The sequence below is a fragment of the Netta rufina genome (genome assembly GCF_964035555.1).
Source record: "Netta rufina genome assembly, chromosome: 2".
Lineage (NCBI taxonomy): Eukaryota > Metazoa > Chordata > Aves > Anseriformes > Anatidae > Netta > Netta rufina.
The window spans coordinates 37,347,315-37,370,797 of record NC_140124.1 but is presented as its reverse complement, the minus strand read 5'-3'; the positions used below and the strand labels follow the sequence as shown (position 1 = coordinate 37,370,797).

General features: G+C 39.2%; 1 protein-coding gene across 1 annotated transcript in view; it reads left to right on the top strand.

Moving 5' to 3' along the window:
* RFTN1 (raftlin, lipid raft linker 1) overlaps nt 1-23,483 on the top strand; it is a gene marked incomplete at both ends in the record, with an annotated part of 82,168 nt that overhangs the window by 36,533 nt on the left and 22,152 nt on the right. Inside the window, 3 exons of the mRNA XM_084281602.1 lie at nt 4,023-4,131; nt 18,039-18,456; nt 22,213-22,416. Of these exons, the coding sequence (XP_084137728.1) occupies nt 4,023-4,131; nt 18,039-18,456; nt 22,213-22,416 (731 nt within the window). The remainder of the gene's footprint in view (nt 1-4,022; nt 4,132-18,038; nt 18,457-22,212; nt 22,417-23,483) is intronic.

The following is a 23,483-nucleotide window of genomic DNA, read 5'->3' as shown; positions in this document are numbered from 1 at the left end:
GGTTTATTTCTCAAATGACTGACATCAGTCCTCCTTCATAAGAAAAGGGGATATGAGTGCAGGGATGAGACTGAAGTCAGGAGATTTGGACATTTCCTCTGACCTCTGTGGTCTTCATAACATCATAGAATGGCTCGAGTTGGAAGGGACCTTAAAGATCACTCAGTTCCAACCCCCTGCCATAGGCAGGGATGCCACCCGCTAGATCACGTTGCCCAGGACCTCATCTAACCTGGCCTTGAACACCGCCAGGGATGGGGCATCTAAAACCTCTCTGGGCAACCTGTTCCAGTGCCTCACCACCCCCTGAGTGAAGAATTTCCTCCGGATCTCTAATCTAAAACTCCCTTCTTGTAGTTTAAAGCCATTCCCCCATGTCCTGTCATTGTCTGATTGAGCAAGGATCTTGATAGATGTTTCTATTTTGGGAATTTTTATTTCTATTTTGGGCATCTACTTCATAGTCTCTAATTGAATTGGTCCTAAAAGTAGTCCTCTTAAATTAATAAAATGGAAAATATAATTATTTCTGCTCCGTATAGAATTTGCTTATACCTGTATTTAGCTATGTCTGTCTGGCTATACTAATTATATTTAAATAGTATAACGAGAGACTTTTATGATGTTGATGAATTATTTTGTGATTCATATGTGAAATGCGCTGTTTATTGTATAGAGAGGGGAAATAATTTCTTGTCCACCTGGGTTTGCTCAGAAAATTGTTTTTGCAGTCTGTGGAATCCAGTGCCATTTATTATCTTTACATTAAAAGCTATAGCTTTTGTTTTCTTAGTTTGTTTTTGACAGAATAAAAGACTTGAATTTTTCCTAAAAAGGTAAAAGCTACCAGTATAGACAAAGACCTGCCTTTAACATATATGGACATATTTTACTTGAAGGCATGGAAAAATAGTTTTTGGTAATATATGGTGCGTCTGTTTGAGGCTAAGTAGAGATTTTACAGCCTTTAACAGGATCTGTTACGTGTATGCTGTAAAATAATGTTCCTAGCAGACTGGTATTTGATGCAATTATTTTTGTGAACTCTAGGGCAGAGGTAGCCCTCAGATTCTTCAGAAGAGGAATTCATTATCTTGTGTTCTCTTAAATATTTACCAGCAGCAAGTGCGTTTTGGAGTAAGTGCTTGTTAAAGGGGGAATAAACAAACAGGTCATTTTAAGCAGTTACGGTAAGAATTACCATGCTTTTATGGATATCATCTGTATCTCAAGTAACACTTACTCCTTGTAAACGGGTTGCAAGTACGTCCTCTGAAAACTACACAAACTCAGAGTCGAGGAAGCTGCTGAGGTGCAGGAGAGGAATTAGGACAGAGTGGTTCAAGGGCCAACTTCCCCCTCCTTATACATGTGTACAAACCTCAGCATTATAGGTTGAAAAGGGTTTATTTTTACAGAGAGCCAGTGAGTTTAAACATGAAAGTACAGTGTTTCTGGTACTTTTAGAGTAGTGAGTTGTTGTTTGTCTCGAGTATTTGTAGCACCACTGAGAGCTGACCGCCGTGTGAAGAAGACTTTGGTGAAGAGCGGGCACAGGAGGGACTGGGCCTCTGGGCCTGTTCCGTTTGGTTCTGTCCCTGGGCCTCACTTTAAATAAGCATGGATAGTGTGGCGCATACTTGATTTTCAGGGTTTGCTATGTTAGTTTTGAACTTGAGCTGTATTATTTCAAAGTCTCCGAGGTAGGAGTATCACTTCCTCAGGCAGGACGGAGCAGGGCTGTGGTGGGTGAGGTGGGCTTCCCCAGCGAGGGAGCCGCCTGAAACATTTCATCCTCACGAAGGCAAAGGTCTGGTGGTGCCTCAAAACAATAGGATTGGTGTGTAAAAAAGGCTTGGTGCCTTGCTACCTGCTCCTTGTAACCGCTTGTGGTTTGGAATAATACATGGCTGAAGCACTGGAGAATTGTGTTTGTGCCATTTGATGTGGCGTGGACTTTGCATTGTGTTATCAAGTGGCAGTTTTGATGATTTATTGATTGCTAGGGTATTAGAGAGCCTTAGCTCATACGTATTTTTATCTGGAAACATGATTTCTATCTGGAAATGATGATTAGATAACATCAGGGCTACATTTCCAGTTAGTCATATAGAGATTTTAGAAAAAACTCTTAAGTGTACCACTATGTACGGTAGCAGGGAGACTTTCTTAAATATATTTTTATGTTACTGAAAAGCCGTTAATCTGCCATGGAAAATCTGCACAGACTAGATTATTTTATCTAGGACGTTATCTAGAAGATTAAACATGGTTGTCTGTAGCTCATGTGTTGTCCCTCAAAAAATGACTTTTTCTTTGTAACAAATTGTTCTTTGCTGCTTAAATGAATTTCTGTATGCCTGTTACAGACGAGTAGTAGCAGGACCCTTTTAGTTCCCCAATAATGATTTCTGTAAATCCTATAAAGGTGTTTGGAGAGTTTCCATGGATAGCAATTTTTATCCAGAGTCAAGAAAAGAGCAGGACCACGAGTTATGAGGAGAACCTAGAAAGCAGAAGAAAAACAAGTAGGGAAAGGGCTTCAGCATTCCCAAACAACTCATGATCTGCGAAATAACACTGTGTGGCTCATGTATAGGTGAGATGAGAGAAATGAAGCAAGTGTATATGGCCAAAGATGGGAGGAACAAGTACAAAATATAACGTCACGTGATGCTTCAGAAACTTTCTGCAGTATTGCCTAGGAAACACGCACTTCCAGTTTGCAGTCAGCAGCCCACGCATCTCATGGCTCTGAGTAACTGCGAGCATCTCGGGAAAGCCCCTGGGACCATCTGTAGCTGGTGTGTGTGCTTTACGTGTCACACAGCCTCAGTCCTCAGAACAGAGCTCTAACACAGAAATGCTTTCACAAGCACGGCAAGCCTGCAAAGCCCTTGTTTGGGTGTTTTGCTGCTTTCTCAGCAGTCCTAGTTCAAACTTCTTCACCTTTCTTTCTGTCCTGTCTGTACCCGCTCCATAAAGCAGCCACTGGCCAGAATTACTTCTGTACTTCAAACTGGATCTTTTGATGCTCTGTGTGAGATGTTAAGATAACTGCTTTGTTACTAATCCCAAGAATTACAGGCTGGCTTTTATTTTCGTACATTCCTCTATGTGTTTTCCTAAAGAGCTGATACAACAACTGATTCTCTACATTTCCTGTATTGATCAAGCATATCAGTTTCCTTCCATGGCAGTCCAGAGATGAAAACTGCCTTTGGTGGCACTGCTTTGCTGTGCAGGCCTGTGGGCTGTTTCTCAAGGTCATTCAGGCAAACTTCCAAACTTTCCCATTGGGTATTTTGACCAATATCATGTTTCCACATTTTTCAACAATATGTGTGGCAAATGTCACATGGTTTGAATTATTTTAGGAGTTAGTATCTTCTGAAAGAGAAGGAACATATATATAATTGCATTTCTCAGCAACAAAGCATGAGGTAAGACTGAAGGGTAGACTACTTTGATTACTTCTAGTTTTTAAATGCTGACTTAGCATAATGGTAAGTAAGAGTGGAGATTCCTTTGATTACCAGCTATAAAACATGTTCTACACCTGTTTGATTTATTTGCCATTTTTTTCACTTAAGGTGGAATAGGAGACTCACTTTCCATACCAGCAACATTGATCTTTTAGGCTGCCCGAATGGGCCCAGTGCCACTGTCAGTCTGTGCTGTTGGAGCTGGCTTTCTGCGTGTCCTGAGAGTTGCACTGCCTGTGAATCCCCCTTGGTGTTGGCCTTAGATGCCAGACTGATAAAAATGTTTCTTGGACAGATTAAGAAATCTGGAAGTCCCTGAGGCATTCCCCAATCACTGCCGTGATTTTCTTCCCTAGCAAGTAGTGATGTGCTGTAGCTGCAGGCTGTCAAAACTGTGTTGAACTCAGTGGACAGAATGTGTTGGAACTGAAGTTTTGTCTGAATGTTAGCTCTCACTGAGAAATACTTACAGTGGGGATTCCTGGGTTTGCATTGTTAACAACAGAAACTAATTCTGTTTTTCTGCTGTCTCTTCAGGTCTCCAAAAGGTGACATCCATAGTGAAGGATATATCTTGGAGGTAGAGTGCTGCTCCTATTTGAACCAACCTTCAGACAAAAAGGAGATACCTGATTTTGTTAAGAGAGTGAGTAAAAAATCAAATGAAGAAAAAAAAAACACAGCATGCTCTTATCTGCACCATTAGTTGCTGCTACTGGTTCTGTCAGTCTGACAATAGGAATATGCATGAATGTTGTGTAGTTGAAGCACTTCACTACAATTTGTTGGTATTTTGTAATTTTAAGTACCTGAAGGGCAATTTTACTTAAAAGAGAAACAAATTATTAATCATATTATTATGAGAAAATGACTTGTAGTATCACAGAAGAGTGATCTGTCACAGATGATACCAACTAAGTTACCAAGGTAGAAGACGGTCCTGTAGTGGTGTAAATATTTTAAATTGAAACAATATCATCGTTTTCATTTTAGTGTGCAAATACACTGTTGTATAGTACAATAGATAAAAGGCCTATTAACTCCTGGAATTCCCCAGATTCCCTAAAGTTTTATTCTGTATGATGATGTTAGCAGCTAGAGACTGTACTCAGAAACTAAAGCACTTTGCCATCCAGAATAGTGTTGCTTTCGATTAACTTTTCTATATATTGGCGAAATTGAAAATAACCTTGCAATTCTTCATTTGTTGCCTTCTTTTTTCAACTATTTGTGGTGATGTAATATTTTGCTAGACTGAAATTTAGCAGGTTATGTCCATTTTGATGGAGACAGATTTGCTGTGCGTGCTTCAGATTTTGCAGCATCTGTTGTGTCCCATCGCATGTTATAAAAGCTAGCAATAAATACTATGTTGACATAGCCACCTGGTGTAATAATAGTGTGGGTAGGCGGACTCCCCTAGCTTTAATCCATCTTGCAGTGATGGTCGTGGAGACAATTTTGCAGAATAGACTTCAGCACAGGCTGCGTGAGCCTGATAGGGACTGAGCTCGACAGACTACACTCATGTTCAATCTTTGCTTTTTGCTATGAATAGTAAAAACTGGTTTAAAAATAATGCAGATCTGATCATCCTCATACTTAACAGACAAACAGATTTTGATAACAAGCTGAAGTTTTCTGAACAAGTACTACTTTTCAGAAGTTTGAATCCGAGTCTAATTTTTTTCAGGGTTTATTGTGTTATTGCACTATTTATTGTGTTGTTGCACTATTTGGGATTATTTCAGCATATTCACACTTAGGTAAAAGTGGTGTAATTCTTGTCTATTAGTTTCAACATGTTTGATTTTGCTCTTCAGTTCTTTAAATCAGAGTAGAAATATGTCACAACTGGCAGCAAAATTTTGCATCATTCCAATGGAAAACGTATTTGCAGTTGAATCTTCAGAAAGAGCATGGCTGACATGAAAACAAAATGACAACCCAGGAGTCATCTTATTACCATAAATATTCATTTCTGAGAGTCTTCAAAATGCTTTTCTAGACTTGGAAATGTTTCTGTTGGTAGAAGTCATTTGACTATGGGGTTATGAAGATGCCTTTTTGAAATATAATCGTTTAAATTTTAATAGCTGAAATCTATATTTACAGTTTCTCTGTAGGCTGAGTATGTCGCTCATCCTCAGATGTTATTTGATGTGGAGGAATTTGAAGTTCTTTGAAGTTGTTGCTGTCAGGTGTGTGCTGTGTCCCTGTCTGTATCTGATTAAACACATTATGAAAGTCTCAACGCATTTTTGTAAATATAATTCAGGAAACAGGACTTGTTTGGGACTAGGAATTAATTGTCACATTAACTAATTTGTCTGAGCAACAAAAACGTCCATTGCTTTTAAGGTCAAATAAAACAGATGTTTATAAACAAAATAAATGAAAAATAAAGGAAGTTCTTCAAAGAAAGTGGAACAAAAAGCTGTTAGGGAGGGCAATTGCTTGCTTTCAAAAAAGAACAGCCCTGTAATTCTCAAACTGTGGAATCCAATCCAAGTTAATAGTGTGTTGTAATTGAGTAGTCAATCCTTGATCACAGAGCTTTTTGTCAGAAAGCCTTTTAGCACAGGTTTGCCATCTTATTGCATTGCAAATTACTATATATTTTAAAAAAAGATATCAAGTAGAATACCCATATTTTCAAAATAAAGTAACAAGTCAATTTTTTCTCCAACTGGGAATTTGCTAGGAAAAATTACCCTGGGAAAACGAATTTTATTGATTTTATTATGCACTGCTGAGCAAGTATTATTTACATGGAGTTTGGACAAGGGTGCGATTTTAATAGCTTCTTTTCTCAGCTGACCTTTTGTTGCACTGAAAATGCCGTGTGTCGTATTGACTAGTAACTGCTTGCTCCTGGCAAACACAAAACACATTCTGCAATGGAATACAGCATAGGTAATAACTTTTTCCTTTTTCTGTAATGCCATATAAATGTATAAGAGGAATGAAGTAGGAACAGAGAAGTTCTTTCACCTGGTGAATGCTTCTAGCTCCTTGAAACAGAGTGCCTGGGTACGGGGCTGATCATAAAACATTGCAGAAATGCCAGAGAACTCTCCAGTCAAATCTGTGTGTCAGTACTGAGAATATTCTGCACTTCAGCACTCTCTACGAATTTCCTATTTTTTTCTATATGTTTTTGCCAGCCCTGTGGTTTCTGACCATGACAAGAGCCTTGGAAGACAGGAGGCTCTTAGGTAGTGGGGACATAAAGCTGCGTGGGATACACTGTTCCCGTGTCTTAAAAACAGACTTCCAACACCGTGTTCTGTTTGTTCCTTCGTATCCATGTGGATCTAGTTTAGGAAATGACATGCAGCTTGACATGTCCTGAAGAGCTCAACCAGTCCCATGGTGTATTGGTCATGTAATTCCTGGGCAATGGAAGAAGCACCTGAACTGCTGTATAAGTACGTTACTGCTGCACTGCTATCAGCGCTCCTGTCTTTTGCTCTCAGGAAAAAGAGAGATTAAAGATTTGCTCATCTGCTCTTTAATGAGCAGAGCTAAACTTCAGATCTCTGTGGCTCAGATCATTCTGAAGTTGTTACAAGTCAGAAATGCTACTGCTAAGTTCCCCTATTTTGTAGTACTTTGGCTTCTGTCTCATGTAAAATAGGGTGGCCTTTAATTACTTCCTTAGTTGCTCTTTAGTTCTGTGTATTCTGTTACCATATTTTTCATCTGAGGATGTTCTCCTGAGTCTGCTGCAGCAAGGAGAGAAGCTGGGCTGACATCCCAAGCAAAGAATTATTTTAGATACACAGTCATATATGAATGCCAAGTATGTTTCTCATGACCTTTGCTTTTCACATCAATCCGAGTTAAATTCTCTAGAAGAACTGTAGCAGACAGAAGGCTTTTACTTCTACGTTCACATCTTTGTGGTGTTGGTGAAAGGTTAGGAAATGGAGAAGTTTCTGTACCACTTCTACCCAGTTCTGACATTTTAAAATTTAGGAAGCACATCTTTATATTTTTGGCTGCCTGGTTAACAGTGTTCCGTCAGAAGGAAATTTTTATTTGTTAATTTTTTTTTCCAATTTGATCTCATTGGTCAAATCGATTGTCCCTGTGGACCCATTGCACTTCCCTAGGGAAGTACAATAAGCGTGGAGAAGCATCATTTAAAAATGCTGCATCTCAACTGAAATCCAAGTGCAGGCACCTTCCTTTTGTGTTTCTGCCTAGAGAAAGACCTTTTCCTGCTGGCCTGTCCTTACTTGACACGATTCAGAAACGAAGCCAGCTTCTTCTGACAAAGCCAGGGCTGTACAGATGATTAATAGGTTTTATGTTTTTAGAAGCAGACCAATCTAGCATGGGATATGATTGCCATGTTGGAACATGTAATCTGACTAAATCTGTTGTATGAGACAACGTTTGTCAAATCTGCTCATTGCTGTTCCGTGTTCACAGTCTCAGTGAACTTTGGTGACATAGTCCAGATTACCCTAGAAATAGTTGTGAATCCTGCAGGTGTAGTGACTTTGTCTACAAGTTTGTTGACATTTGTTTTCTAGTAATAGGACTGCTGGGCCAAGGAAGCGATGGTGCCTCTCAGACTTAACAGAGTAGGATGCCAGGAAGGAATATGCCACCAAAACACACTGCAAGGATGCTGTCACCCGTTTACTTCTTTTAGGAGATGGCATGTGATACAGTAATCACCAGTCCTCCTGGTACAAAAGCAAGTTGCCTCTAATTAAGGGGTGAGGAGGAAGTTGGACTACTTTGCAAAGCCAGCTTTTAAGGAGTTTTATCTCCTGCACTGCTGTGGTAGAGGTTTACCCTGTTTTAGAACTAGATTTACCTGTTTCTAATCATTGGGCTTCTTCCAGACTGCTTAACCAACCCAGAGTGCTGTGCAGAGTGTCTTCAGCATGCTAATGCCTGTAGGAAGAACTCGCATCCTACATTGCTGAAGGGATCTCCTGTATGTAAGTCCTGTCACCAGTTGTATGGAATATAGCATCAACGAGTATTTACTAGAACTTCTATAAATGTCTTAAAAAAAAAGCAGAAAAGCTTTGTCAGGAATAGAATTGGCATGAAGAATTGGTATATTTTGAGTGTTAGTTCATGCACTGCAAATTAATGTACTTTATTACTAACAAGCTTAAACTGTAGTTGAACTCAGTCAGTGTATTCTTTGAAGGTGAGATGTTTCTCCAGAAAGCTGAACATTTACCAGAGGTCAATCTCACTGCAGGTCTGATGCTTTTATCAGACTACCAACACACTACTTTTCCTGCTCTCTTTTTTTGTATCTGTTACGGTGTTATTAAGATGACTGCTATCTTAGTTCATGTGCATGATTTTCTGGAGAGTCACCCGTGTTGTGGTTCTGATGGGCGAAGGATTTTTGTGTTGCTGCTCAAAGAGAGGTTAGTTCTCCAGCTTCTTTTAGTTGCTAGGTGGAAGCACGGTTGGGGTATTTAGAAGGACTTTTGTTTCTCCCATAAAATAAAACCCTAATGTCAATGTGAATTATCTTTTAAAATCTTTTCCATAGATGTTCTCAATCAAGGGAGTGATTCAGCCCAGATATGGCTCTCTGCTCATTTCCTGTGTGTTTACTCACATCAGAATGAGTAATCATCATTTATGGATCAAACAGGGCACTTTCACATGTCCATGTAGTGTGTGCGAGGATAGTAAATGATTTTGACCTCTCAACTTCTAAGTTTTGAAACTCTCGTCAGCATCTTAACTAGATGAAGGCATGGAAAATGAGAAGTGTCCCGGAACAAATTTGTCCATAATGGCATATATTTATATTGTATTTATGTATTATTTATATAGAGAAAAGTATTTTTATGTTTGTAATAACGTGATAAGCAAATGAGAAGACAGGAGTATACAATTTCCTATGAAAATTTAATGTAAATATTACTAATCTTTCAATTTTTTGGACTTACAATCGCAAAGAAAAATACTGATTTCAGTATTTCTCACGTTCTTGTCTCTTTCTGTTTCTCATTTCTGATGCTTCTCGTTTTTCCATTGTGATAGGAGCAAAGCTTTTATGTTCGGAAGAGCTCTAGGCTGCTGGTGGATTTCTTGAATGTGTTGCTGCAGTCTTACAAGGATCTCTTCTGTGAAGTCTCCAATTGCTCTGTTAATTCCAGGGCTTGTTACCATGGATATGGTAATCCTGAACATTATTCTTTACTTTAAATATGTTTTAGCTGACCTGTTCGGAAATTTCTTACAGGAGACATGGTCAGAGCAGGTGGTAGTAGAAGACAGAGAGGGGGGAAAAAAAAATCTTTAATACTGCTCACAGGCTAGTTCTTCAAATGACTGAGCAGTTCCAGTTTACTTCTGTGTCTAGACAATTACCCTTCTGCAGTACTGTTTATTACCTAGGATTACGTATCTAGATGTGATCTCAACCTCTTCTAAAATCATTTCCATCCTTCAAACAAACAGAATAAATCCTACTCTGAAACCTTCACTCTCCAGAGTACTTGCAAAAGAACAATTCACCAGTTAATTCTTTAGCACTTTGTAATGAAAACCATCTCCGAGCACTTAGCCGACTGCTTTGTTTTCTGCATTTTTTTCAGAGCAATCAGAGCCCCTGTTTTGTTTTTGAGTATTTGGATCTTAGCAATGGATACGGTCATGAAGCAGAAGTTAAAACTCAACATCAGTGGTTCAGCTGTTTGTGATCCGCTGTGATAATATTTATTAAAGTGCATTTTGTTAACATTTTATAAGTGTATATATAACAAGAAATGGTACAAAATAGCATATAATGTATTTTAAACAGCCTGGTGTGAAGGGAAACATCTGTTCCTGGTTAAGCTTCTTTCAACTTGTGTTCTTTTGACTAAGCCATGTAAGAGTGGTGTTGATATATATCTCCCATGAACATTGCACAACTATTTTCAGGACTCTCCCAGGAGCCTGGTTGTGCTTTTCTAATCCCTTGCCCCCAGCAGCTTTTAGAGTCGTCCTCTTGACCAAGATAAAAATAGATGTTGTAAAGTATGTAGCTGATGTTTTTAATGATCCCGCTTCTGTCTGGTGGGAAAAAAAAAATACTTTTTTTTCAATAATAAACATGATAATATTTTATTCTGTGCTAAAATAAAATATGGTCAAATTGTTGAAACTGTAATTTTGGCTACAAGTAACAGATGGTTTGATGTAACAATGCGGTTATACAGAAACACTCTTTGGTTTACATAGAGATAAAAGAAAGCATTCCCTGCAAATTAAATGTCAAGTCCATAAGTTTGAGACCGAATTCTTCATATTTAAAGTTATCACGAACCCTTTTTTATTGCTTAGGAAAGGGATGCACTAAACCAGCGTATCTGTTTTGAATAGCACGGCTTCAAATTGATTACAATTAAATGAATATGTTTGCTCATGTTCTACAAACACTGAACTGTGTTTGTCCAGCTAAAATGATTGATAGATAAAAAGCTCAACCAACCGTCTCTATAAATCTTTATTCTCCCCTTGCTTTGTTTACCCATTAGCTTATGAGTGTCTCTCAAAAGTTTCAGATGTAAGGCATGGCCTGCACTTTGCATTTGAAAAATGTTGGTTCTCTGGATCAAGCTTTTGAGACATACTTTGTACAGACTTTTTTTTGGTAGTGTTATCAGGTATTTGGGTGGAATAAGCATAGAAGGCTGCTCTGTATTAGTTTATCCCAGGCCTAAAGCAGTTTTCAGGGAATATATCTTAAATGCTGTGGATGAATCCATGATTTCTTCTCAGAGCTTAGGGCAAAGCTGGAAGGACTCTGGTATGTTACAGCAGCTTTTGGGCGGGTGCTCCAGTCTCTGAACCTTTGTAGTCTGTGTCCAGTGATGTTCTTCCTTTGCCAGCTTTCTGAAAGGAACAGATGCTGAAATAAGACAATAATTTGAGAAGAATCACTGCACACAACACTACAGAGGATGAGGTAGTGTGGTTTCAGGAGCTGCCATCTACTGAGATGGGATACCCACCAAAAGGAACGCGTCTGCTTGCACTGCCCTGCACTGTACATAGCCCAGCTGAGTTGTTCTCGAGAAGGAATACATCGCTGACAGAAGCTGAAGGGGAATTTTGACTTGTTACCCTAGACCCTTTCTTGGCTCTGGTAGCAGGAGACATAGCTTGCTGTAACTTAATCTCTCTTGGCAGTGCTGTCTGAAGAGCATATCTTCTGTTTTATTCAACAGAACAGTAGGTTGCAGTAAATTCTTGCATAATTATGTTTTTCCCTGTTCTGTTTGTAGCTTTCAGTTCCAATCTGCAGAGTCTACTACCAATGAGCATGTTGCAAAACTGCGAAGCTTGCTTTCTTTTCGCTGTTTGCTGCCTTATTTTGCTCTGCCACAAATACAGTGAGAGCTCGAAGTGTCCCATCGATGGCTCTGTTGAAGGAGCTGTGTACTGTGAAGATGTTTTTTGTCTTTGCATTTTGTTTTTGGACTCTGTCTTCTCTTGTATCTACGAACTTACTTGCAACAGTCTTATCCAAAGGTCCTAAGTGGTAAAATTATGGTCACGGTTTTAATTGCAAGCATCAATATAAACATTGCCAGCAATGCTGTTTAAAGCAAGACCCAGTGGTCTGGGATTACAGGTATTCTTTTCAAGGCATCCCTCCAGTGTTTTATCCATGATGACCAATTATAATGTAATTGGCATTGAAAATGACTGGTAATTGGAAAGTCTGAATGTAGACAGGGATTTGACTTTCTGTAAGCTACATTTATATTTACTGCTATTTATGAGAGCACAAACTGTCTATATCAAATTCATAATTTAATAGGTGAACGTGAACTGAAAAAGGATAGAAAAGTATGGGAAGGAGATGCTTCAATGACAGTGTATCCCATCAGAAAGGTTGCATGGTTTGGAAGCCTTCAAGTACTGAAACAGAGTTTCAGAGTAAAAGGACAGAGAAATGATTAGCAGTTGCTGCTTTGCTATTTGATTAGTAGAATTATCCCTATTTGTAAGCTTAGCGATGCAAAGTGCCGAAGTCATGGAAGTTTTGAGTTGTTTAGAAATAACTAAACCCTCCTTCAGAACATTAGCTAAGCTTAGTTGGTTTTAAAATAAGCAGTAAACTCTTGGTGAGTGTTGCTGCCTTCTCAGGAAGGAGCAAGCAAGATCTATAGTAAATGTCAGAGGCAAACTAAAAGCCTGCCTTAATTTTAAACATCTGCTTCCAGAAATGAACAAGCTAGGAGGGGGACATTTGGCATTTGTGATGAAACGTACTGCTAAATGTTAATGAAGGAGGACGCAGTTGGAGAACCGTAGTCTTGAACATCCTTTTCCAATTCCAGCTCCTGGCACGCAGTACGTAGTACCCTCCTCAAACCACAAGATACTGTTCTTTGCCCAAAGATCCCTGGTGCTATCTCTGTTGGCAAAGGAGGTTTGTCTGAATCCTAAGATGAGGTGGAAGAATACAGCGACCTTATTTCTGGTGTGCATTAGGAGATCTGATGCCTCGAACATTATTCTTTTAAAAACAACAAGCAAACAGACAGATGAGCATTTCTTTTATTAGCTAAGACAGCTTATGTTTGGTTTAAAAAAAATGTAGATAGCTCTGAGCAAAATTGTTTCAAAGTTACTGTTTCAAAGGCCATATGTTTTCCCATCAGCAGGACTAAGTGGCTGTCTTCCTCTTCGTTCACTGCAGAGCCAACTGCATGCATCTGGCTGTTGGGAAATCAGTCCATTGCCACTGGAGAATGTTGTCTGTTCTCCAAGTGTGCTTTTGCTATGCATGCTCTTTGTAGGTTTTTTCTCTTGTTTGTTTTTGTATTAGCAGCAGTCCCCTTTAACCTGGCGTTTTACCTTGTTATATCGTGAAACGTATAGCAAACCTGTTCATGAAATGTTCAGTCCAAGTGAGTCCAAGTTTCGAAGATTGCTTTCATCCAGATCGTCAGGAAGTGTAAGTCTTGAGCCCCTTTGGGACTGTTACCAATTGGAGTGTCCTGATGACAGTAATAAAACTACTTCTGCTCTGCATGCATGCTGAGAGCTTCCAGCTTCTGGCATACAAGAGCTAGGAGAAATCCCTAACACTTGTCTTATTAAGTCTACCGTTTGGAAATCCTTATCCAAGAGAGAGATTCTCATTATTAAGTGGCTTGGTGTTACTTCCCGTGCTTATTGATGCAGGTGGGATACTCCCCTCAGCTTGCTGGCAGTGTCTGGTTTGCTGTGTGCCATCCCGTGGGACAGGCGTGCAGAATCTCACTGTGAGCAATTACAGAAGCTGACAAATCACGGTTCTCTTCAGCAGGGGAACGGTATCCGTGAGCTCCTGTATTTATAGGTAATACCATCTTGCTCTCCGTGAATAGGAGATTATTTTGGAGCTGATAATGCAACAAGAAACACAGACTCACAGACAATACGTGAAATGTGCAATGAATTTCAAGGTGTCTCTATTCTAAACATATGAAAAAGAAAACCTGTACGTAACCGTTCAAAATGGGCTTCCAGCCTGGAGTCTGTGGGTTTCCTTCATGGTCGTGATGCCTATAGTTTAAAAATAAGTAGTTTTCAGAAAAGAGGATTTCATCTTTCATTTATACCATCGCAAGGCATGTTGTTACAGACCTTTACATTTGACCACCAGCAATTTCCTAACTAGGTAGGAAGCCTTTAAGAGGATCAGAAGGTGGGACATAAATTTGCTACATCAACATAAATGTTCAGTGCCACTGCTTTGTGCTACTGATGGTGCCTTTTTTCCAAAGGCAGTATTCAAACAGTGGTCACAAAATAATCAATAATGCTTTACAAATGTTAAGCAGTGTTAACACAAGTGCCCCAGCAGAAATTCGGTTAAGGTAGTGATGTTGGGGTTTGACACAGTGCTTGTCCCTGTCCCTGCTGCAGTCAGTGGGAGATTTGATATTTATTTCACAGATAGCAAAGGCTAAATGGTCCTTTGGTCCTTTTTTCCCCTCTAGGGAAAATGCCAGGTTTCTAATCAAGCAAATTATAGGGTTGGCATTAAATTCTGTAATGGCATTAGCCCTCTGTACACATGAAATTTCACCTCTTCTTTAAACAGGTTCTGTTTTTAAACTGGCATGTCTCCAGGTTAATACAAACCAGTTATAAACTGATTTAGATGGACCCACTTGTTGTTGTTTTCTTTTACCCAAATTAAAATAAATGAGTTAAGTTCTGCTTCTGTTGTTAAACGGCATCTTTTGTGATGGAGATCTGTGTTTGAATTTGTGGTTAATATCATCCAAGCTGCAATTTGAGGCACTAAAAATGTTTCTGTTCCTATCTGGGGAAAGAACCAAAGAATTGTGGTTTTATATTTATATATATATATATAACTTTTTTTTTTTTCTTTGTTGGAGTTTCCCTTTCAAAAATTTCCCAATGTGTAAAGAGCAACTATGTGGCATGTTTAAAATATAAAAAAGGTCAGGGAAATCACTGAAATTACTGTGGATCAACTGGTGTAAGCACTTCTATTATCTTTTTTCTTGATGTGGCACACGGTAGAGATACATTTCCTCTGCTTTTTCCTCTTATTGTAGCATGGCGCGGGCTTTTCCCCATTTGTTCTCTAGGCTGGCACATAAAATCAATGAAGTGTAGCATTGGAACGGGCTGCCCAGGGAAGTGGTGGAGTCACCATCCCTGGAAGTCTTCAAAAGACGTTTAGATGTAGAGCTTAGGGAAATGGTTTAGTGGGGACTGCTAGCGTTAGGTCAGAGGTTGGACTCGATGATCTTGAGGTCTCTTCCAACCTAGAAATTCTGTGATTCTGTGATTCTGTGATTTATCTGATCTGGGCTATGCTGTGGGTGAGCCTGACAAAGCAGCAGCATGTTCTTTCCATTCAGTTCACCTCTACCCCTGCTTTCTCCTGCACGTTTCTCTTGCCCTGTTACTGATTGTCAGGGTACCGAGGTTTGGTTTCTTGCCTGAGCCCAGGTTTGTGTTTTTTGGAATTTGAGTATTTCAAATACAGAAAACAAGAACTAGAGATGGATACCGGATGGCATAATTCATTCTGGCTGTAAAGGCAACTATAATTCTGCACTACTTAGACTCTAAATAGGGTGCCAAAAAATCAAATTATTTTTGTTTGTTGTTTGAAATCAAATTACTTTCGTTCATAGGTCGAAAATGCTAGGGCTTCATACTTTATTTATGACGTGAGCTAGCTTCCTCGTCGTTTTGTGGGAAGTTGGAAAGAGCCCGTTTGCATCTGCTGATGCATCACTTTGCTTTTCTGCAGCCTCCATTGCCCAGTCGATGTAACGTTTCCTGTTACATTGGCTTTATTGAAAATAATGAGGTGCTTGGTTCTCCCTTATGCAAGTGGGAAAATTTGAAACATAGGTTTAAATAAAATGTTGTATTCTATATACTGCTGATTAACTTGTTTGGAAAGTGCAGACGTGTTCTCTTTTTGTAATATTTGTGCTAAACCATTAGGCTAATAGAGCTTAGAGTATCATCCCAGCCTTTATTCCCTCCTCTTGCTCTTCTGAGAACAAGAGCCTCAGAAGGAAAACATCAGGTTCAGGTATTCCTCAGAACGAACATATTTTCTTTGAGTGTGCCAAGACTGTAAAACATTGCTACAATAGCTGTGAAAGCTGTTCTCATCCAAATCACAGTGTGGGAGAGCCTGCTATGGGCTGACAAGCAGGCTTCCAGGACCAGTAACAAAACTACATATGTACTATCCTCACACCCTTAGGAGTTGCATACAAGTTAAATTTCTATAATTAGCTGCCCTGCAACCTGCTAAACAAATGTGGTGATGTGTGTATAGATTAGTGATAACAGATGAGCTGAATTTGTAATTCTTTCGATGACTTCTTAAAAATGTATTTGTAAAATTGCAACAGGGATTCAGGAACTTTGAGTGTGTTACGAGTGCAACATCAACCTTTCTGAGCAAACCAGTGGCATGCTGATGTTCCTTGCAGACACACATCCATTTGATCAAGATACTGCAGGTAGTATTTTTATCTGGAGGTTATCCTCCCCGTTTAGCAGTGAGCTTTAGTTAAGTCAGCATCTCACGTTCGTCAGGCTAAACCCCTGTAAAAACTGTTGTGTTTGTTTCCTGGAGAGCTCTGTTTAAGTTCCTGCCATCACAGCCTTAAGAGTTAATTTAACAGGAAAAATAAAGCGGTGGTTTGAAAGAGGAAGTTCTTGTAGATCAGGTATCATCTGTAGGTTTGTATGTTCAGAACAGGACCACGTTAGCAGGAAGTAGATGATTCATTTAGAAAAAAATAATTCTGGGTAGGGAAAATGCAGAAACAAGCTTCCTCTTAAAATATGTGGGTATTTATATTTAAATATACATCTATACAAAATTCTTCCCTATTCTGTTCCATCCCTTGTGGTTTCACAACGCAAAGATTCATGTAAAATACTGTATTTCACTTGCTCCTGAAAAGAAGCCTGAACTGTTTCACACAAGTTCATACAAAATTGAACCTCAGAGAATAATTAAGACACTTCAGTTCTCCAGAATTGCATGGTACGCACAGAAAATGAAACTGTTTCTCCATTCTTAAGCCATTTCTTTTTGAAATATTTATGTGTGTTTAGACTGTATGTTATACAAAGTGTATGTGTTACATGGAAAGCTTTCCTTTTCTGTTGGTGATTTTGATAAATGAACTCAGGCCTTTTCACAAGAGTCTGGCTCGCTGGATTTCAGGGGTGTGAGGCTGAGGTCTCTGTTGGATGGTGTGTCCGTAGTGCTGAGTCTCTGCAATAGATTTCTATTTCTGCTACATCTCAAACCTTCCTTGGCTAATTCCTGCTTTATCTGATTGTCACTACTAGCCCAGTGCTCTTTTCTTAGGACCTTTTGTGATTCGATTCCTTCATGTTCTTTCTTTACCTAAAATGTAAAGGATTAGTAATACAGCCCCTTAGTTTTCATTCTTCTCCTTCGCTCATCTCCCAGCTATTGTGTGGAGTTCTCTGTCTTCCCAAACGTGATGTACTAAAATAACTTTGCTTTTATGTACTCATTATGTGCAAGTTTGCCATTTGTGTCTGAATCCAAAATAGGAAAAACAACAACTGTTGTTCTGCTGATGCATGTAACGGAGAGAGTTAATAACCTTTTTCTTGCGTGGAAGCCTCAGTCACGTGCCTCATACAGCAGAAGGTGTAACAGTCAGCCTGTGACTTCATAAGGTTGATGCTGATACTTCGTGTGAGTAATGCAACCTCTGGAAATTCAGAATAAACTTTTCGAAGAGTCCTTTATGCTTTGTGAAGACGTATTTAGGCATTTGCTTCCCTTTGTGTGTGTGCATGCGTGTGTGCACTTCTGTATTATTGCAGTTTAGGCAGTGTAGGGAATTTCTCATCCTACTTCTGTGGAATTTAGCTTTTTATGGAAATGTAACGACAATTTCCTGTGGTAGTGGACAAATGTAGCAAAATGACACGCTAGCTCCCTTGAAAGGTGTTATTTTCTGTATTTCTATTTAGCTAAGACAGCTTGACAGTTAAAATCTAATCTTCTTTGACTTGTAGATTCAAGATGCAGCAAGTCAAGGCTTGAAATTTGTTGGAATTATACCTCAGTACCGTTCCCAAAAGAACTGTCTTGTCAGCTCCTCTCTGACACCCGCCAGTAACAACTCTGTGCAATCAAGAGATAATAAAAATGTTTCAAATTGCCCTGAGGATCAGGCTTCGCTGGATGGCGAGAAAATAGATGGCATTAATGGATGCAGTACTCAAGCGCCAAGTGAGGAGAGTGCTGACCAATGTGCCACATCCAGGGAAGGCTGGAGGGGTGAAGGACAGGCTACTGAGGAGCCAAATTTCAAGTCTGTGAAGGGCAACGAAGAACAACCTGAGAGCCCGAGCGTCAGAGAAGCGGCAGACACGCAGAATGGAGTTGCAGAGAACGAAGTGCCAGCACGAGGCTCAAAACCACTTACCGGCAGTAAGTACGGCAGTGACCTCTAATACTTAAAAGCCAAGTTTAAAATTGCCTCAATTATGTACCCAGCTCCTTCGGGGCTGGGAACTGAGCGCTGTAAAAGCCAAGAACGGGTGCACCAACTGAACCACTTAACCCCATTTCAGCATTGTTACGCGGTTCGCAATCACTGAGGGTAAGTCGGATGGCAAATGAAGAGCTGATATAGCCAGGTGCAACTGTGTTATGTCCTGTTCCTGTGCCTCAGTGGAAAGATTTATTTTAGTCCGCTGTTCAGCTGAACTGGTTGATTTCTGGATTTGTTGTGATAATCTGAGAACTCTGGTTATTTGGTATCTGGAAATCAGTAGTTATTTCTGGTAATGGTTCATGTTCGCTAATTCATAATAATGGTCCTTGTGGAAATGGTGTTCCTAATAATTTACCTTATGATTTTCATATTTTTGAAGGTTATTTTTCACAGACCACTTTTCTTTTTTCACTTCTTTTCTTTTTTTCTTTTCTTTTTTATTCTTTTTCAAATTTCTTTTTTTTTTTTTCTGTTCTTTATTCTCATCTTGTCCCATCCCTTCCTCTTCTCGCTCTTTCCCCCTTTCTCTCTCCCTTTCTCCTGTTCTTTCTCTCCTCTGCTTTGATTTCTTGATATCTCTTCTGATATGCTTTCCAATTTTAGATGTCATTTTATATCATCTAAAAAAAATAATCTCAGCTGAGAGCTCAAAGTTCCCTCCTTAAGGTGTTTGTTTCTCAGAGGTTAATTCAGTGGCAGAAGTTGTAGTTTAAAATAGGATGTAGACCAGAGTAATTTAGAAAATCAAAAATCATCAGAAAAAGATTCTTGTCCCTTTTTCACTTTAAATCTCTTTCCTATATTTGTCTACATCCTAGAAGAGATTGTGTGCACTTATTTCTATTACTTCTTTACTTACTTTCCTTACAAGTTATAAATCTACATAAGGAAATTCCATCTACATTCCTTTGAGCTGGTACTGTCCTTGACTTCAATTTATCGCTGTTCTTCATGTTTTACATAGATTCAGTCAAACAATCCTGGCCCTTTGGGGATTTTATAATGTAGGACTGAGAATGAATATGCATTCTTGGACTATTTGGACTTGGACTATTGTCTTGGTTTCCGTTGCATTGTCATGTAATTAGGTTTTTGTCACCAGATTTGGATCATTCTTCAGTAACCTCTCGCTATACGATCCTCAAATTTTGGGGGCAAGGCAGCAGCCAGGTTTGGTTAAAGCACTGCTATTATTTGAATAATTTCTGCTGTTTTATGCTAGAAACTTACTCATTATAGAACCCCTTTGAGTTCTGTAGTTCTTCTTTCTCTTTTTATATATCCTGTCCTTGAGAGAGTTAACCTAGCAATTATCTTTTTGATGCTACTCTCCGCACTGAACTGTGGAAATTGTTTGCTGCAAGCAACCACGTTCTTAATATTTCTGCATAGTGGGAAGCTGACCACCTCAAATCTTCCCAACCTTCTGTCTGAGACACTCTAGCTGAGTTTATTACAGCTTCTGATTTGCCAGATAAGAGGTTTTATTTAAAAAGATGTGGTTAGTTTCCTTATTTATCTTTCTTTCTCTGAGTGCTTTTTGGCCTTATTTATTTTTCATGTATTTTTACTGGTGAGTTATGCAAATACTTTCCAAGAGTAAAAGTCTGAGAAGGCACTTTTATATGACAGAAAATGAAATAGCTCCCCTCCAGTAGGATTTTCCCGAATCTATTGCCTATACAACATTGCTGACTTCTTTATTGCTCCGGTATGGCTTTTTGTTATTACAGCACTCCCTCTTCCTCCCATGGAAAATGTATTTCAGTCTTTGGCACCAGTTCTCCATCCTTCCTTGGGAACATGAAGGTAGAAAGTACCAGGTGTTTTTTTTCCCGGTTACCCTACTTATTCCATAGGAAGTGATCACTCTTGAACTCCTTCTTCCCTACATTAAACTTTGTGGGGGGGAGTGATATTTACAATTTGTGGGATCTTAATTTTGTCCTTTCATTTAAGTTTTGTACTCTTTAAGAGTTATTTTTATGCTGCTTCATATTTTTTTTTCCTGAATATTTTGTAATGCTCATTTAATTTCCTTTTGGTTAAAGGGCTCTGAAAACACCGCTGATAATTATTTTTGAACAAGGCACAAATATTCCAATGCTGTGTCCCAAAGTGCCGTGTTATTTACAACCAAACTGGAGGTGTATTTGTCCATGCTTGAGCAGCCAGACTGCCTGGGGGAAACTTTTGTCAGTAGTGACCGGACCAGTGGGAAGGACTGGTGTAGCAATGGTTGCAAAACCAAGTCAACCACTGAACGACTCCCACACGTTTTAAACGCCTGTTGTCAACAGCCCAGTGTCAAATCCAAATTATCATCTCCCTATGGGTTTCCAGTTCCATGATTTACTGTTGTTAGTAAAATGTCTTCGTATACACCAAAAGATCTCAATTTCCAACATGAGTTTGTTTTAGGGGTCAGAATCCAACTGATTGCAGAACTTCTGTGTGCATGCTCTTTTGAGCTAGGATTTTCATCGTTTTATTCTTTCTAAGCAGTTGGCAAACAGCAAGAGGATCCGTGTTAATTATTCCTTTTAATTCTATTTTAATCACGGTTCATGTCTGAGATCTTTAGGTCTCCTTCTCGTGTTTGGTTATATAGTGAGCTTCCTGCTTCCAAGTGCTGCCAGCATCTCCTTTCTGATATTATTTTCATTTACACACTTCATGCTCAGAGACGTTTCTGTTAGAGAGCAATCTTAGCATTTCTCTTGACACTTCTTTCTTTATTTTAATATTTGAGATTAGAATATAATAACTTGGAAAAAAAAGAGGAGCTTGTTGAATGAATGGATTTCACTTGATGTTTTTGCCCTTTTTATTTATTTAGAGGGATTTTTTGGCTCTTGCAAGTCAATAGTCAATTTGCACTTAAATTTACTTCCAACCTCAGAGCTGTGAAAGCTCAACTTTTCTGTCAACGGTGACTTTTTTCAGTTGTAAGAGGAGATATGGAACAGAGTCTAGAAAATGTTCTCATTTTTGAGCCCGTTCACAATTCTACTTTCAAGATTCATTTGCTGTTGTGTCAATGTCTCGCCTTGGCTCAGACCCAGAGTAAATCAACTAACCAGCTAGCATTGTCTCTCTATTTATGATTCATTGTGTTTTCTTTAGATGAGCCTACTGCTTGCTGGTTCCGTGCCATAGCATTATCAAAAACAAGTTATTTAATGCTTCATTTTAATGGCCATGATCTGTGTAATGCAGTTGCTCCTAAATCTGCAAGATTTCATATTTGAACCAACTTCTTTTAAGAGTGCATTCAGTAGGCAAAAAGAAGACAAAAAATGCGCCTTAAGTTTTAGTGACATTGTGACTTGTATGGTACTTAATGCAGTTTGTGGAGCTTCTTAGGTTTTGTATCTTGGTTTGTACTGGTAACTGTAGTGGGGGGACTGTCCATTAGTACACAAGTATGGTTACCTGAAAATGTTTTATTATCAACAGTGAATCCATTGTTAGTAACAAATATTGTAAGAATAATCAAAGTACTGTGTTGGATTTGGGGTTTCTCCTGTGCTGGACACTGCAGAAATGTGATAAGGATTAAAACATGTTCCAAAGTATTTGCAGTTGCACCGTATAGTCAGACGAGGGCAAACAGTGGGTTCTGCATTGTTTTAGCTGACATACCATGATGTGGTCGTTGTCTTACTCCATTTTTTACTTTCTGTTAGAGACAGAGATCTTCGCGCTCTTCAACAAGCCTAAAACCCCCCAAAAATGCAGCCAGTATTACACGGTGACCATCCCTATGAGGATCTCCAGGAACGGGCAGACTGTCAACAGCTTAGAAGCAAATTGGCTGGAGCACATGACAGATCACTTCAGGAAAGGAGGCTCCTTGGTAAACGCCATCTTCAGCCTGGGAATGGTAAATGGTATGGAAATTACAGAAAGCATTATGTTGTGATTGTTTTCCTTTCCCCTCTAATAGAGGTCATTATCTTTGAAGAGAAGACATTTGGGAGGTGCTTTTAATATAGGCTTGGGGCATATTTGTTTTAAATCATCCTATTTCAGTGAAGTGGAATGAAAGCACAGGAAATATTTTGGCATCTGAATAAGGAAAGCTGAGATCATGTATTTTATAAACATAATAGAGATTCTGTAACTGCAGAAATACACAGACTTAATCAACAGTACCAAGTAAAATGAATTAAATTACTAAGATTGTAAAGCAGATGACATAAATGGAAGAGTGTCTTTCCTCTTAGCTCTCTGGCCACACGCTGTGCCTGGGTCTGATGCTAGGGCGGTAAAAGGACCTATAAGGACCCTCTAGTCTTATCTGGCCAGTATCTGGCCTGTTACTCCCAGTTCTTGCAGAGGATATTTTCACATTTATGGCACAATATTTTTATAAAAAATGTCTGTGCTTCTCGTTTCGTCCTAGTGATACGAGTTTCATGTGTGTGATGAGTCAATGATGGTATTATTAAGATGAAAAGACTAAAAACCAGATTTTTGCATGCTGTGAAGATATAGCAGTGAATTCAACTTCATGCTGTATGCAGCCAATCTGTACATTCCTGGCCACCAGGGTGTCCCTGCAGACAAGCCTGTTGCACAAAGAAAGGTTTTGGTGCATAATAGGGATCTTGGAGACATGACCATGGGGACAAACCAAGGGAAGTACTTGAACATCGAAATGTTGAACTTGCAGCCAAATTAGTTTTACTGGAAAATTATGTAACTGGTATACTGCACAGTTAAAATGCTTATAGCTGAATCCTGTGAATGCTATGAATCTTTCACCTAATTTTGGTTTGTTTTACATTCTTCAAAAGGGATGTGGTAACCCGTAGATTGGGCCCTGCTACTAAGTTCCATGGGTTTGTGCCACAAAATTATAGGAGAACTGCTTCGAGAGCATCTTCTTCCCATTTTGCTGCCAGTCAGAATTCCAGGTCCCATGATAAAACACAGTGATATTAGTTGGTTCTGG